Raw genomic sequence first — 17,133 nt, 5'->3', positions numbered from 1 at the left:
CCCACGGCAGGGCCACAACAAGGTTCCTCATCAGCCCACAGGCAACTTTCCTAACCACAAACAACTAAACGAGCAGGGAGTCAGTCAGACTGCCCTCCTTCCTCCCTTCCAGAAAGTTCTAGAACGCCCACCCTTCTCTTACTCTGCAGGCACTGAGCTCGAGGCGAGGCCGGAAGCTTTACTCCCCAGACAGCCCAGCATCAAGCTCATGGCTTCAGGGGACGTCTCTCTCGTGGTGGGGGCAGGCGCAGACCCAAGGGCTTTCAGCGTCTCCAGGGCGGGGCTGCTGCTCCTCCCATATTCAGGCAGAGCAGGGGCCACAGAGCTCTCGACAGCACTGAGCTCACCAGTGATAAAGCACTTCGGACATCCGTGAAGGCAGACTGGCGTTGGGACTGTGGAGAGCTTGTGGGCACCATGGAGCCGGTCATCTTCAGGTGTTGACTGGCTGACCCTGGGTGCAGGTTCAAGCTGGGCACCCTCTCCTCACGGGCTGTGCTTTCCTAACCAGACAGCTGAACGAGCTGGGAGCCCCACCGGCCCACAGGAGCCTGGAACTGGCCGTGCAGAAGACGAGACGAGCCTGCCTCTGACCTGGGAACGCCTCGCTCCTCTCCAGCCGGCATCGGCCAGTCCCTTCAGCCCGGGCTGCTCTTTCAGGTCAGGCTTCTGGGACAGCGCGAGTAGGAACACCCAGCATTGCTGCACACAGCAGCCCCAGGCCCCACCAAGATAGGCCAGGTGGTCTGGTCTGGGAGATGACAGGACTGCCTTTCTTTTTTTTTTTTTTTTTTTTTTTGAGATTGGGTCTTGCTGTGTCACCCAGGCTGGAGTGCAGTGGTGCAATCATAGCTCACTGTAGCCTTGCACTGGGCTCAAGGGATCCTCCTGCCTCAGCCTCCTGAGTAGGTGGGACTATGGAGGCACACCACAATGCCCGGCTACTATTTTTTATTATTTTTCTAGAGATAGGGATCTCCCTATGATGCCAGGGCTGGTCTCAAACTCCTGAGCTCAAGTGATCCTCCCACCTCGGCCCCCAAAGCGCTGGTCTTACAGGCATGAGGCCACACTGACTAAGGACTGGCTTTCGAACAAAGCTCTTCAGCTGGATCTGATGGAGACAACACAGGACCACCCTTCAGGAAGCAAAGCTTCAAGAAGCCTGGTATGCCCCCCTAAGAAAGGAGTAGGGGTCCCACAGAGGGGTCCAGGATCCCTTGCTGAACTGGGAAAACTGAAGGCTCGGGGGCTGGAGGTGGCCATGAGGTGGGGATCATGGCAGTAAGCAAGGGGAGAACCCGCAGGATGGCAAGTCGCTGCACGAGAGGCATTTCTAAGGCAGATGCTGGAGGTGGAGCCATTGGAGGAGGCGGCAAAGTCCTCCATGTGGCCGGGGAAAGAGGTGGTTGGGCCAGGACAAAGTTCAGTGCCGTAAGGGGGTCAAGATCCAGGTGGTTAAAACAGCACATCTCAGGCTCTCCAGCCACAGCACCTAACCACGGTGGGAGCTTGTGAAAATACACTCCTGGCCCCTCCGGAATCTACTCACAGCACTCGCCAGAGCTGAGGAGTCTGCATTTCCAGGAGCTCGGCACACATCGTCTGTGCATGCCAACGAGCCTTCACAGTTCTGGGCCTGCGTGGAAGTCAGTGCAATGCTGGCAGGGCTCGGAGGAGAGAAAGGAAGGCTTAGCCTTGTGTGGGCTGTGGGGGTGCCACAAAGCTCCCAGGGGCTCCGGGATGGTCAGGAGAGAGTAGGTGGGAGACAGAGGAAGGTGTGTTCTGTGTTCCCAGGGCAGGAAAGGGTTCACGGAGGGAAATGTCTAAATGACATTGCCGGAAGAAGAACTGATGCTATTTCACATGTTCTCATTAAACCCAGACAACAACCCACATACGGCAAATGTCACTATCCACCTGACACACACAGGATGGGGTTTGGAATTCAAACGCACTGACTCTCAATTGTGTTGTCTGAGGTCACTGGACAGTGTCAGGAGCGGGGGGCTACCAGGGGATCCAGGGCCAGCATGGAGGGGCCGCCATCTTCCCTGTCCTGGCCAGCCCCAAGGACCAGCAGAAGATACAGGCAGGACAGAGGCCACTGCCGCCCGGGCCCCACTCTGCCACCCCTCCCTCGTTCTGTCTGTGGTGTGTGAAGGTGCCTGGGAGCCTTCGTTCTTAAAGGTCTGTGGGAGGCCAGGAATCTGGGCCTGAGGTGGACCCACACAGGAAAAAGTGGAGAGGCAGTAGAAAAAAACATAGGAGAAAAACTTCATGACACTGGATTTGACAATGAGTTTTTGAATATGGCACCAAAAGTACAGGCAACAAAAAAATTAGACAAATTGGACTTCCTGAAAATTAAAAACTTTTGTGCATCAAAGGACACTATCAATAGAGTGAAAAGTGTAATCCCAGCACTTTGGGAGGCTGAGGCGGGCAGATCACCTGAGGTCAGGAGTTCGAGACCAGCCTGGCCAACATGGTGAAACTCCGTCTCTACTAAAAATACAAAAATTAGCCAGACGTGGTGGTGGACACCTGTAATCCCAGCTACTCGGGAGGCTGAGGCAGGAGAATCACTTGAACCTGGGAGGCAGAGGCTGCAGTGAGCCGAGATCATGCCACTGCACTCCAACCTGGGCAACAGAGTGAGACTCTGTCTCAAAAAAAAAAAACCAAAAAACAAAAGCCAAACAACAACAACAACAACAACAACAACAAAATAGAGTGAGAAGATAATCCACAGAATGGGGAAGATACCGTAGATTATGTATCTGATGCGGAATTGATGTCCAGGATATATAAAGAACTCCTGCAATCTAGCAACAAGACAAACAAGCAACCTGATTCAAAAATGGGGAAAGACAAAGCAATCTACAGATTTGATGCTATTTCTCTCAAACTATCAATGTCATTTTCACAGAATTAGGAAAAAACTACTTTAAAATTCATGTGGAACCAAAAAGAGCCAGAATGGAAAAAGCAAACCTAAGCAAAAAGCACAAAGCTAGAGGCACCACATTACACAACTTCAAACTACACTACAAGGCTACAGTAACCAAAACAGCATGGTACTTGTACAAAAATAGGCACAAATCAATGGAACAGAATAGAGAACCCAGAAATAAAGCTGCACATCTACAACTAACTGATCTTTGACAATGTCAACAAAATAAGCAATTGGAAAAGGACTCCCTTATTCAACAAATGGTGCTGGAATAGCTGGCATGCCATTTGCAAAGAATTAAACTGGACCCCTACCTCTCACCACATATAAAAATTAACTCAAGATGGATTAAAGATTTAACTGTAAGACCTCAAGTTATAAAAACTCTAGAACAAACCTAGGAAATGGTTTTCTGGACATTGGCCTAGGCAAAGAATTTATGACTGAGTCCTCAAAAGCGATTGCAACAAAACCAAAAATTGACATCTGGGACCTACTTAAACTAAAAAGCTTTTGTACAGCAAAATAAACTATCAACAGAGTAAACAGACAACCTACATAATGGAAGAAAATATTTATAAACTATGTGTCCAACAAAGGACCAATATCCAGAATCCATAAGGAACCCAAAATCAACAAGAAAAAAAAAAACTTCATTAAAGGACAAAAGACATTGCACAGACACTTCTCAAAAGAAGATACACAAGCAGCCAACAAGCATGAAAAAATGCTCAACATTACTAATTATTGGAGAAATACAAATCAAAACCACAGTGAGGCACCAACAGATGTTGGTGAGGCTACAGAGAAAAAAGGAAACACTTATACATTGTTGGTGGGAAAGTAAATTAGTTTAGCCACTGTGGAAAGCAGTTTGGAGATTTCTCAAAGAACTAAAAATAGAACTACCATTCAACCCAGGAATCCCATTACTGGGTATATACCCAAAGGAAAATAAATTGTTTTCCCAAACAGACACCTGCACTTGTATGTTTATTGAAGCTCTAGTCACGATAGCAGAGACATGAAAACCCTCCAGGGTCCATCAACAGATGATTAGATAAAGCAAATGTGGTACATACACACCACGGAATACCATGAGCCATAAAAAAAGAACGAAATCACGTCCTTTGCAGCCACATGGGTGCAGCTGAAGGCCATTATCTAAGCAAATTAACATAGGAACAGAAAACCAAATACCACATGTTCTCACTTTTAAGTAGGAACTGCATCTTGGGTATACATGGACATAAAGATGGGAGCAACAGACACTGGGACTCCAAAAGGAGGGAGGGCTGAAAAGCTTTCTTCTTCTTCTTGCTTTTTTTTTTCTTGAGACGGAGTCTCGCTCTGTCACCCAGGCTGGAGTGCAGTGGCGCAATCTCGGCTCACTGCAAGCTCGGCCTCCCGGGTTCACACCATTCTCCTGCCTCAGCCTCCCGAGTAGCTGGGACTATAGGCACCCACCACCACGCCTGGCTAATTTTTTGTATTTTCAGTACAGATGGGGTTTCACCGTGTTAGCCAGGAGGGTCTCGATCTCCTGACCTCATGATCCACCCGTCTAGGCCTCCCAAAGTGCTGGGATTACAGGTGTGAGCCACCGCACCTGGCCTTTTTTTTTTTTTTTTTTTTGAGGCAAAGTCTCACTCTGTCACCCCAGCTGGAGTGCAATGGCGCGATCTCGGCTCACTGCAACCTCCACTTCCTGGGTTCAAGCAGTTCTCCTGCCTCAGCCTCCCAAGTAACTGGGATTACAGGTGCCCGCCACCACACCCAGCTAATTTTTTTTTTTTTTTTTTTTTGAGACTAAGTTTTGCTCTTGTTGCCCAGGCTAGAGTGCAATGGCGCGATCTTGGCTCACTGAAACCTCTGCCTCCCAGGTTCAAGTGATTCTTCTGCCTCAGCCTCCCAAGTAACTGGGATTATAGACATGCACCACCAAGCCTGGCTGATTTTGTACTTTTAGTAGAGACAGGGTTTCTCCATGTTGGTCAGGGTGATCTCAAACTCCCGACCTCAGGTGATCCGCCTGCCTTGGCCTCCCAAGGTGCTGGGATTACAGGTGTGAGCCACCAGGCCTGGCCTAAAAGGCTTTATTTTGGGTTCTATGCTCACTCCAAACCTCAGCATCATGCAACATACCCTTGTAACAAACCTGAACATGTACCCCAGGAATCTGAAATTTAGATTTAAACTTAAAATAATGGGGAAAGGATCTGAAAAGACATTTCTTCAGAGAAGATATGAGAATGTCTAGTCAGTACATGAAAAGACGCTTAATGTCACTAGTCATTCGGGAGACGCAGCTCAAAACCACAAGCCATAGCAAGGCACCACTTGTTATGGTTTAGACGTGTCCCCCAAAGTAGGTGTGCTGGAAACCTTCCCCAGGGCAACAGTATTCAGAGGTGTGACCCCAAATAAGTGACTAAGTAATAAGGGCTCTCTCTCCCCTCTGTCTCTCTCTCCTCTCTCACACGTACACACTCTCTTGCCCTTCTGCCTTCCGCCATGGGATGACACAGCACAATGGCCCTCGCCAGAAACCAACCACTGCATCTCGGACTTTCCAGCCTCTAGAAGTGTAAAAAAATACATCTCTGTTCTTCATAAATTACTCAGCCTTGGGTCTTCTGTTACAGCAGCACAAAATGAATGAAGACACTACTTCACACCCACTAGGATGTCTAGAATCAAAGACAGACAACAACAAGTGCTGACGGGGATGTGGAGAAATTAGAACCCTCATACACTCCTGGTGGGAATGTAAAATGATATAGTGACTATGGAAAACCAGTCTGGCAGTTCCCCAAAAACTTAAACATAGAATTACCACATGATCTAGCAATCTCACTTCTGGATACATACCCAAAATGGAAAGCAGGGTCTTGAACAGACATTTGCACACCCGTGTTCAAGGCAGCATTGCTCACAATCCCCCAAAGGTAGAAGCAACACAAGTGTTCCCTGATTGTCAGTGGAGGGATAAACAGAATATGGTGTGCATGTTACCAGATGGTGCCGTGCAGTTCCAAGCTCTTGGTGTCCTGAACAAAGAATTGGACGTGACACACACAAATAGCAAACAGCAAAGGTTTATTCAGCACAGTATGACACTCTCAATGAGGGGAGCGTGGGTTGACCTCTGCGAAATGAGATCAGCACCAGTTTGGTGTATTTTGCGCTTTCTTTTTTATGGTTGTTTTTTTTTTTTCCTTCTCTTCCCAAGGCTGCCTAATCTCTAGCCAGCGCCTGCCTTTTGATTGATACGGAGGTTGCTTACTTTGGCTCTTGTGTGCTTGCATGTTGCCTCCATCCCATAATTTTAAATACATGCATGAAAAGAAGTCCATATGTATGAGTTCCAATGAGCTGATTATCATACGGGGTCATATTAAGGCTACTTTTTCTCTCTAATGCATATGCCCATCTCTGAGGGGCTCCCGTGACAGGTTTGGTCCAGATGTAGCCAGCTATGGAGGCTTCTTGCTTTTTTTTTTTTTTTTTTTTTTTTGAGATGGAGTCTTGGTCTGTCGCCCAGGCTGGAGTGCAGTGGCCGGATCTCAGCTCACTGCCAGCTCCGCCTCCCGGGTTCCCGCCATTCTCCTGCCTCAGCCTCCCGAGTAGCTGGGACTACAGGCGCCCACCACCTCGCCCAGCTAGTTTTTTGTATTTTCAGTAGAGACGGGGTTTCACCGTGTTAGCCAGGATGGTCTCGATCTCCTGACCTCGTGATCCGCCCGCCTTGGCCTCCCAAAGTGCTGGGATTACAGGCGTGAGCCACTGCGACCAGCCCACAGTGATATATTATTAAGCCTTCAAACGGAAGGAAATTCTGGTACATGTTATGACATGGTTTAACCTTGAAGACATTATGTTGAGTAAAATATGTCGGTTATGAAAGGACAAATATTGGCCGGGCGCGGTGGCTCAAGCCTGTAATCCCAGCACTTTGGGAGGCCGAGACGGGCGGATCACGAGGTCAGGAAATCGAGACCATCCTGGCTAACATGGTGAAACCCCGTCTCTACTAAAAAATACAAAAAACTAGCCAGGCGAGGTGGTGGGCGCCTGTAGTCCCAGCTACTCGGGAGGCTGAGGCAGGAGAATGGCGTAAACCCGGGAGGCGGAGCTTGCAGTGAGCTGAGATCCGGCCACTGTACTCCAGCCTGGGTGACAGAGCGAGACTCCGTCTCAAAAAAAAAAAAAAAAAAAAAAAAAAAAAAAAAAAGAAAGGACAAATATTGTCTGATTCCACTTACATGATGTCCCTAAAGTCAAAATCAGAGACTAGCCTGTGCAACATAGTGAGACCCCGTCTCTACCAACAACAACAACAACAACAAATTACAGCCTGTCGCTCTAGCTACTTAGGAGGCAGAGGCTGGAGGATTGCTTGAGCCCAGGAGTTCAAAGATGCAGTGAATTATAATCGCACCACTGCAGTCCAGCCTGGGTGACAGAGCAAGACCCTGTCTCTAAAACAAAAACAAAAAACACAGGAAGTAGAATGCCGGCTGCCAGCCTAGGCATGGGGGTAGGGTGGGGAGTTGGTGTTTAATGGGGCATTCACCGAACTTCAGTTTGGGAAAATGAAAACTACCCGGAGATGGTGATGGTGATGTTGCACAGCAATGTGAATGTGCCTAATGCCACAAAACCACAGACTGAAAAATAGTTAAAACGGTAAATTTCACATCGTGTATATTTAACCACAATAATTGTTTTTTGATGTACATCTTCCCAGCTTCAATTCCGAGGCTAAGGCTGGGCACGGTGGCTCACGTCTGTAATCCCAGCACTTTGGGGGCTGGGACAGGAAGATCGCTGGAGCCCAGGAGTGCAGAGGCTGTAGTGAGCCGTGATCTTGCCACTGCACTCCAGCTGGTACTCCAGGCCTTGTCTCATAAATAAATAATCAAAGACCCTAGGCTAAGAATTCCAGGTCCTGGAAAACCCTTGATTTTCTTTCCCTCTCCCATTGTATTTTTTAGCATACGTTTGATCTTTCTCAACCAAGATCTCTTTGGTCCAATGGAAACCTACTCGGAAGCTCTGGTAACCCTGAGATCCCAGCCTCTGCTGGAGAAACAAGACCTGCCATTCCACACCTAGCACCTGGCTGTGTTTTCACCTACTATGCCTGGTTAGGGATCAGATTATTAGTCCTGTCTGTGTGGAAGACAAATCCATTGATATGGAAGTGAGAATCAAGAAACTCAGTTTGTGCCAGCCACGGTGGCTCATGCCTGTAATCCCAGTACTTTGAGAGGCTGAGGCAAGTGGACTGCTTGACCTCAGGAGTTCAAAGCCAGCCTGGGCAACATGGTGAAACCCTGTCTCTACTAAAAAAAAAAAAAAAAAAAAAAAATTAACTGGGCATGGTCGCAGCCTTCAGAGCTGAGGTATGAGAATCTCTTGAACCTGGAAGGCGCAGGTTGCCGTGAGCTGAGATGGCACCACTGCACTCTAGCCTAGAAGACACAGCAAGAGAAAGAAACGAAAAGAAGAGAGAGAGAAGAGAGAGAAGGGAAGGAAGGAAAGGGAAGGAAGGAAGGAAGGAAGGAAGGAAGGAAGGAAGGAAGGAAGGAAAGGAGGGAGGGAGGGAGGGAAGGAAAAAGAAAGGAAGGAACGAAAGAAGGAAGGAAGGGGAAAGAAAGGAAGGAAGGAGGGAGAGAAAGAAAGAGAAAGAAGGAAGGAAGGGAAAAAGAAGAGAAAGAAAGAAAAAAAGAAAGAAAGAAAGAAACTAACTCAGTTTGTTATGAACATTAAATTTCAGGAACTAGGCTTAAGGGAAAAAATCCTGCAGCACAACAGATTGAGTTTGTTGAATTGCAATCTTTATTTTCATTGCATATAATACAAGTTTAATAAAAACAAAAGTAAAATATATTTGTAAGACATTGTCCATCAATATTTAGACAGTTGTCCTATGTTTAAGAATGATTTTTTTTTGAGGTGGAGTCTTGCTCTGTTGCCCAGGCTGGAGTATGGTGGTACAATCTTGGCTCACTACAACCTCTGCCTCCCAGATTCAAGCTATCCTCCTGTCTCTGCCTCCCAAGTAGCTGGGACTACAGATACCCACCACCATGCCTGGCTAATTTTTATATTTTTAGTAGAGACAGGGTTTCGCCATGCTGCCCAGGCACATCTCGAACTCCTGACCTCAAGTGATCCACCTGCCTCGGTCTCTCAGAGTGCTGGGATTACAGGAATGAGCCACCGTGCCTGGCCCCCGCTATGTTTAAGAATGATTTCTATCTAAAAAAGACTTATTTGAGGAGTCTTCCTTTCACACTTTGATGATGATTAATAAATATCAAGGATACAAGTATATATTACCAAGTTTATTTTCTAACTTTCTCAATTTCTCTAAACCCTCTAATTCTGTTGATGGAATAATCTCAATTCTCACTTTTGAAAATTATGAATCAATCTTGTCTATCCCTTATTTAGAAGCTGGAGACCAACCCTAACAATAAGGTGGCCAGGCCAGTGAGACAGCTCCCATCTGCAGCTGGAGGCACTGAAGCCAGAGGACCACGCCTGCTCTGCTCAAACTCTGCGATGCCGATGTGGACTGCGGGTCTTCAAAGTGGTCTCTTCTGCCTTAGGAACACAGCAAGAAAATGACGTGCATTCTTGATTTCACAGCTACTGGGGGAGTCATCGGCCAGATCGGCCGAGCAGTTGTTTCTTTTTGACCCGATAAAATTATTTTTAGAATAGCTCTCTGTTTTCCTGCTCATGTTTGGCTTAGGATAAATATAGAAATTGTGCCTTCCTCAGTGTATGCCACCTGGGTGGCGCATGAACTGACAAAAGAGAAACTGCTGAGCACTAGCCCAGGATGAATAATTGACCACGGGAATCTAAATATTAAAGAATATTAATGTGTATTCTGAAGTTATAGAAATTAGCCAGTGTTTCCCTGGTGGGAGGACAGACAATTGGGAAGAAAACAGTCTGGGTAAGACTAAAATAGCTGATTACGAGAGCAAAGATGCCGACCACAAGAGCAGAATGTAGATATGAAACAAAGCTTTAAATTAGAAAACCAAAGTTTTATTTTGGGTAGTTGAAAACATCCCAGTTCAACCAAGTGTAGGATGCAGCTGTCTTTTATGAAGCATGAGTGCCCATGGAGGTGCCCAGATGCCCCTCGAATCCAGTGTGAATGGCCTTGTTACTAAGGCCTTAAATCTAAGATGCTGCTGATTTTAGGGTGCACTGTTATTACCAAGAAAGGGAGAAATGCTGCCAATTAAACTGTTCAGTTTTTATTTTGTACTCATTAAAAGAGCTCTTTTATAGTTATTGATGCTGGTTGATGGATACATGCATTTCATTGTGTTACTCTCTTTTGTGTTTCAAAAGTTTTATTTAAAAGTTATATAAAAGGAGTTCTTTTGGGTATAGAGTTGGGTATACAGATCTGAGTAGAGACTGTTGCCCCTTTGTTTTTTTGAGACAGGGTCTTGCTTTGCTGCCCAGGCTGGAGTGTGATGGCACAATCACGACTCACTGCAGCCTTGACCTCCTGGGCTGAGGTGATCCTCCCACCTCAGACCCCTGAGTAGCTGGGACTACAGATGCACACCACTGTACCCCATTAATTTTTGTATTTTTAGTAGAGATGGGGTCTCACTATGTTGACCGGGCTGGTCTTGAATTCCTAGGCTCAAGAGATCCACCCACCTGAGCCTCCCAAAGTCTTGGGATTATAGGCGTGAGCCACTGCACCTGGCCTGCTGTTTTATTTATTCTAAAATAATTGCAGTATTTTCATAAGTTTAATTTTCCTTGTTAATGCAGTATCAACCATTTTCTAATCCCATTATTTACTATGCAATTCTGGTCCTGTTTGAGTAAATGGTCTTTCCAAGAAGCCATGATTGTGGGTAATGAGGACCTCCTGTACTGTGTAGCTTTTGTGGGTGTGTGAATTTTAAAATAGTGGCTCTCAAATATGGCTACACATCAGAACTTCTGGGGAGGGCTTAAAAGGCCTCCCTGACTGGCACAGCCCCCTTTATCAGTGCTCTGCGGGTGGGCCTGGGCACTTCACCATTTGTGGTTTTAAGGCTGCCCAGAGGTTTCAGTGTGTGACCAAGTGGCTTAAGCTGTGGGATATAGCTTTATACTCGTGGTAGGCAGGGCAGCACAATGGAGGTATTTTACACCAGAAAAGGCCCGGCTCCTCCCACTGTCCTTTGTGGCATTGCTGTCATTCACTTGTCCACAAGCTGTAATCACCCAGTACATTGTTACTTTATGACTTTAAACGGTTGTCTTTAGATCAATTAAGAATAACGAGGTGGCTCACGCCTGTAATCCCAGCACTCTGGGAGACTGAGACGGGTGGATTACCTGAGGTCAGGAGTTCGAGAGCAGCCTGGTCAACAAAACCCCCGTCTCTACTAAAAATACAAAAAATAAGCTGGGTGTGGTGGCAGGCGCTTGTAATCCCAGCTACTCAGGAAGCTGAGGCAGAATTGCTTGAACCCGGGAGGCGGAAGTTGCAGTGAGCCGAGATCGTGCCATTGCACTCCAGCCTGGGCAACAAGAGCAAAACTCTGTCTCAAAAAAAAAAAAATAATAATAATAATAAGGAAAACAAGAGACATTAATTCTCATTTATTCTGCCTCTGATGCTTTTCCTTTCCTGATGTAGATCTAAGCTTCTGACCTGTATCATCTTCCTTGTCTCTTCTCTAACATTTCTCACAGGGCAGGTCTACTGGCAATACATTCCTTCAGTTTTTGTTTTTCTGAGAAAGTATTTATTTTTCCTGCACCTTAAGGATACTTTTGCGATATAGAATTCCAGGTGGGCAGATTTTTTTTTTTTCAATTGCAACACTTTAAAGATTTCACCCCACCCTTTTCTTATCTGCATGATTTCTAACAAGAAGTCTACTGTCATTTTTATTCATATTCCTCTTGTTAACTTAAAAAATCACACAACACTGCATTTAGAAAAGGAGACTATTTCTTAAACAACTTGCAAGGTGGACATCCCACCAGACCAGACACAGGCCCTTCAGAGGAGAGGATGGGGCAGGAGCTTTATGCTGACTGGGTTGGCTAAACATACTTATTCAACAGGTTACAGGAGGAGCTATGAATATTCATGAAGGCAGTTCTGCCGTATGTATCATATAACACATGTTCACTTTGTGGTGGAGATGTAACATTTAAACGTATTATAGTTAGGCCCTATACATCAAAAGGTCTTTCTAAGACCCAAAGGCACTTGGTGCACAGACTTTGTAAACCAGCCAGGACCAGCCATGGTCAGTGGTCTCTTACCAGGAGAGTTACTGAAATCTGTCTCTTGTCTAGTCAGAGGTGTAGCTGTGGCTGGTGGATGGGGGTTCAGTCAGGCAGGTTTATTCAGTTTGAATGTGACAAGCCTAGGTGTGGTTTTTGTTTTTGTTTCGCTTTATGTTTTTTGTTATTTGTCCTGATGGATGTTCTGTATGTTTCCTGGATGTATGGTTTGGTGTCTGTCATTAATTTGGGGACATTCACACCATTCCACCATTTCTCCTGCCCCTTCTTCTCTTTCCTCCTTCTGATTCTCCCATTGTGCCAGTCATATCCTTTGATGTTGTTCTTGGATGGTGTCTTCTGTTGGTGTATTAGGCTGTTCTTGCATTGCTATAAAGAAATACCTGAGACAGAATAATTTATAAAGAGATTTGATTGGCTCACAGTTCTTGCAGGCCATACCAGCATGGCACCAGCATCTGCTCAGCTTCTTGGGGGCATCAGGGAACTTTTACTCATGGCGGAAGGCAAAGTGGGAGCAGGCATTTCACAGGGTGAAAGCAGGAGCAAGAGAGAGAGTGAGGGGGTGGGTAGGTGCCACACACTTTAAAAAAACAGGGTGGGCACGGTGGCTCATGCCTATAATTGCAGCACTTTGGGAGGCCGAGGTGGGTGGATCAGGAGGTAAGGAGTTCGAGACCAGCCTGGTCAACATGGTGAAACCCCATATCTACTAAAAATACAATAAATTAGCTGGGCATAGTGGCGCACGCCTGTAATCCCAGCTACTTGGGAGACTGAGGCACAAGAATCACTTAAACCCAGGAGGCGGAGGTTGCAGTAAGATGAGACTATACCACTGCACTCCAGTTGGGGTAATAGAACGAGACTCCATCTCAAAACAAAAACAAAAACAAAAAACAGTTCTCACATGAACTCAGAGTGAGAGCTTACTCATCACCAAGAGACTGAAGGGATGGCGCAAGCCATTCATGAGGGACCCGCCCCCATGATGCAAACACCCCCTGCCAAGCCCCACCTCGAGAACTGATGATTATAACTCAACATGAGATTGGTGGGAACACACGCTCAAACTAGATCAGTTGATTTTTTTTTTCCATCCCCTTTTCTCCTTGCATTTCAGTTTGGGAAGCTTCTGTTGATTTATCTTCATATTCACTGATTCTTTCCTTTATTCTATCTAGTCAATTAATGAGCATTCTTTATTTCTATTAGTGTGTTTTTGACTTCTAGCATGTTTTTTTGATTATTATTGTTTCCATCTCTCTGCTGACATTACCTATCTAGTCTTGCACGTTGTCTAATCTTTCCGCTAAAGCCAGTCTATCCAGGAGTTTCTGCTTTGGGTGAGCAGCTCTCAGGTGCTGTCTCCCTGGATGTGCCTGTCTCTTCAGAGCAGGGTGCCAGTTTGCCTGGCAGCCTCAGTTCTCTGATGGGCCCATGAAAGGCTGCTGGTTTGCCACGCGCCCTGCTATTCTTTGCTGTAAGCATGGGAGTGGTGACTGCCAAGCACGTCACATGACACCAGTTGAAGCTGTGGAACTTCAGAGCCAGGCTCCTAAAGCGTGACTTCCAATCCACCTTCTGTACAGGTTTCCTTAAAAAAATGGGGTGCGCGACCGGCACAGTGGCTCACTCCTGTAATCCCAGCACTTTGGGAGGCCTAGGTGAGAGGATGATTTGAAATCAGGAGTTCAAAGACCAACCTGGCCAACATAGTGAGACCCTGTCTCTATTAAATAAATAAATGAAATAAAAATAAATAGGCTGAGTGAGACACAGGGGCTCCAGTCTTCCTCTGATGTCCCAGCTCTCAGAACAAGGTTGCTTTGCTTGCTTTTCCTTTTATAAGCACCATGTGTTAGGCAACTGCTTAGGTGGTTCCCTGAGGTATTCATGCTCCTACGTGACACCCTCCTCTGCATGGGGCCATCCCAGTGACTGTTTCTCATGAGCTGAGCCTGGAAAGCATGAGGCACAGCTCTGCTTCCTCGTGTCACAGCTCTGATCTTGTCAGTCTCTCATTGGCTCCTGCAACAAATGACCACAAGCTAAGTGGCTTTTACAACAGCGGAAGTTTATTCCTTCACAGCTCTGGAAGCCAGAAGTCCAAAATCACTTTTAATGGGCTGAAATCAAGGCATTGGCAGGTCCAGGCTCCCTCGCATGGCTCCTGGAGAGAATCTGTTCCTTGTTTCTGGCGCCTCTGGTGGCTCCCGCGTTACTTGGCTTGTGATTGCATCACGTCCACTTTCAGCGCCCCATCTTCATCTCTGCTCCATCTTCCCATGGCCCTCTCTTCTGTGTGGTACCACATTTCCTTCTGCCTCCCTCTTACAAAGATGCATGTGGCCAGGCATGCTGGCTCATGCCTGTCATCCCAGCACTTTGAGAGGCCAAGGCAGGAGGGTCGCTTGAGGCCAGGAGTTCAAGACCAGCCTGGCCAACACAGAGACCCTGTCTCTGTTGTATTTATTTAATTATTTTTGAGATAGGGTCTCACTTTGTCACCTAGGTTAGAGTGCACTGGTGCGATCCTGGCTCACTGCAGCCTCAACCTCCTGGGCTCAAGCAATCCTTCCACCTCAGGAGTAGCTGGGACTACAGGTGCACACCACCATGCCCAGATAATTTTTCTATCTTTTGTAGAGATGAGGTCTTGCCATGTTGCTCAGGCTGGTATCGAACTCCTGGGTTCAAGAGATTTACCCAACTCAGGCTCCCAAAGTGCTGGGATTACAGGTGTGAGCCACAGTGTTTAGGACCCACTCGGATAATCCAGGACAATCTCTCTATCTCAAGATCCTTAATGACATCCGAAAAAAAAAAATACTGTTTTCCCGTACGAGGTAATATTTACAGGTTGCCTGGATTAGGACTTCATGGCTTTATAAGGGCCATTTTCCAGCTGTGCATGGCTTGGTGGGCTTGTTTGTAGGAAGCTATGTGACAAGTGCAGTACCTGCAATGAGCTGTGATTGGCTGATGTAGACTGGGGTGGACTCCAGACAGGTGGTGCTCGAAAAGGTACAAACTCACTCTGTGGTCATCAACTCACCCTTCGGGGTGCCTCTGAGGGGTGAGGCCTGTGGAGTGAGGTCCAAGCATGCCAGACTTTGTCCACTGAGCCAGGCTCCTGGAGGCCCTGACAGATGCAGCTCCAGGCCCCAGGCTGCACAATTTGCCTCCACAGCCTCTGGATTTAGGATAACCGAGGCCAGCGTCTGGGACCCCAGTGCTCCAGTGAGGGTCAAGGAAGCCCGGAGCTTACTCCAACCTCCAGGGCAGAGAGGACGGAAGATCCCAAAGGCTCCAGGGCTCGCGGAAGGGCGCGGCTGAGCAGGGGCAGCTGCTTTTTCTCTCCCAGGCTTCCTGCTGTGCCTTTTACTACCCTCTACCTTCCTGGTGCTGGGGCTCCGCAGGGCTGGCTCTAAAGAAGTCCCAACGCCAGCCTGGGGGCGCAAGGAGGGAGCAGCCTGTTTCGATTGTCGGAGACTTGCTCCTAGTTAGGTGGTAACTGTCCTATGATCCCCCACAAAACCAGCCAGGCAGGGGGCAGAGAGCCAGGCTCGTGGAGAGGCCGCTGCTGGAGGGGAAGCAACCCTGAGCGTGGACCCCTCAACCTTGCCCCTTACCCGTGCACCCCTCGCCTCACACCCTCGCGGCCCTCATCCACGCGTCCCTCACCCTACACCCACCCACCCCTCACCCGCGCGCCCCCCACCCCTCACCCGCGCGTTCCTCCCCCTTCACCCGCGCGCCCCCCACCCCTCACCCGCGCGTCCCCCCTTCACCCGTGCGCCCCTCGCCCCTCCCCCGAGCGCCCCTCGCCCGCGCGCCCCTCCCCCTTTCCCGCGCGCCCCCTACCCCTCACCCCGCGCGCCCCTCCCCCTTTCCCGCGCCCCCTCACCCGCGCGCCCCTCACCCCTCACCCGCGCGCCCCTCATCCACGCGCCCCTCGCCCTTCAGTCCTCACCCGCGCGGGCCAAGAGGGTCCCGGGCGAGGGCAGCTCCCTGCGGGTGGGTGCGGGGCTCCGAGTTGGCTCGGCCTGCGAGGCCGGCAGCAGGGCCCAGGCTCCGCACACGCCTGGCCTCGGAGTCTGTCTTGAGGCTCAGGAGCTGCCTTTTCTGCAAATAGGCGCCTAACGGTTCAGCCCTGAGAACTGCACGGGGGTGGGGGGAGGTCGCCCCGCGTTTCTTCAGCGACAGCGGCCACGGCCACAACCACGATGATGACAACGGCCACGGTGACGGCCCCGGAGCATCTGCTCGCCGGGCGCTTGCATCGGAGCGGAGATCCGCGCGGGGCGCTACGTTTCCCGAGACCCTGGCCGCCCCCGGGCGCTGCAAACTCCCACCGGGTGCCCGGGGCTCCGGGGTCAGGACGGAGCTGGACGAGACTGGTCCCCGGGCGCCCGCGTTCAGGACACGCACGACGGGAACGTCCGGACCCTGCAGCCCCCGCCCGCCAGGACCACGCCCTCCGCTGGGATGGCCGCGCGCCGGGACAGCTGGAGGCGGGTTCACGCTGGAGACGGGTTCATGTGGGCTCCAGGCCTGAGGGGCCGGCCCCGCCCGGCTGGTATTTCCCGACCGGCCGGGAGAAGCCACGCTCCCCCGCCGCCCCCACAGCCCCGGCTCCCGGCCCCGCCTCGGCCAACCCCACCCCGCGCGCTCTAGGACCCGGCGGCGCCGCCCGACAGCTCCGGCGTGGGCGGGGCCCGGCATTGTGACGCCGCGGGGCGGGGTTTCCCGGCGCCGGAGCGCACGGACGCTGAGACGCGCGCGGTTAAGCGGCGCGGGGACGCGGGGCGCAGGGCGCTGGGCTAGGGGCGCAGGTAAGGAACGCGGGGGCGGCGCGGGGTCCTCGCGGGGCG

At 49.3% G+C, this 17,133-nt stretch overlaps 2 protein-coding genes across 5 annotated transcripts in view; one reads left to right on the top strand and one right to left on the bottom strand.

The window, feature by feature from the left end:
• Nucleotides 1-14,912: 14,912 nt before the first annotated feature.
• LOC110741763 (taperin-like) lies at nt 14,913-16,984 on the bottom strand. 2 transcript variants are annotated; one of them, XM_031658922.1, is made up of 2 exons: nt 16,233-16,984; nt 14,913-15,842 (listed from the first exon to the last, which is right to left on the bottom strand). In XM_031658922.1, exons 1-2 carry the CDS (start codon nt 16,982-16,984, stop codon nt 15,779-15,781), a joined length of 816 nt encoding a protein of 271 aa, XP_031514782.1. In that variant the 3' UTR covers nt 14,913-15,778. The 2 variants fall into 2 exon arrangements, with proteins under 2 accessions (XP_031514782.1, XP_031514783.1); XM_031658923.1 differs by having other exon boundaries at nt 14,913-15,839.
• A 1-nt stretch (nt 16,985) lies between these two features.
• The window catches only part of SLC66A2 (solute carrier family 66 member 2), a 47,022-nt gene continuing 46,874 nt past the window's right edge, over nt 16,986-17,133 (top strand). For all 3 annotated transcript variants that reach the window (XM_017951890.3, XM_017951888.3, XM_017951887.3), the window contains exon 1: nt 16,986-17,094. The gene's annotated coding sequence lies outside the window, so the exon portion shown is untranslated. The remainder of the gene's footprint in view (nt 17,095-17,133) is intronic.

The sequence above is a fragment of the Papio anubis genome, chromosome 19 (assembly GCF_008728515.1).
Source record: "Papio anubis isolate 15944 chromosome 19, Panubis1.0, whole genome shotgun sequence".
NCBI lineage: Eukaryota > Metazoa > Chordata > Mammalia > Primates > Cercopithecidae > Papio > Papio anubis.
This window is presented reverse-complemented; position numbering and strand designations above follow the sequence as displayed.

What these genes read in the sequence shown, in the direction of transcription:
- LOC110741763 (XM_031658922.1), bottom strand. Translation starts at nt 16,984, where the DNA reads ATGCCGGGCCCCGCCCACGCCGGAGCTGTCGGGCGGCGCCGCCGGGTC. An exon ending in GACCCTCTTGGCCCGCGCGG is followed by an intron (nt 15,843 to 16,232) that starts GTGAGGACTGAA and finishes CTTCCCCTCCAG; the next exon opens with CAGCGGCCTCTCCACGAGCC.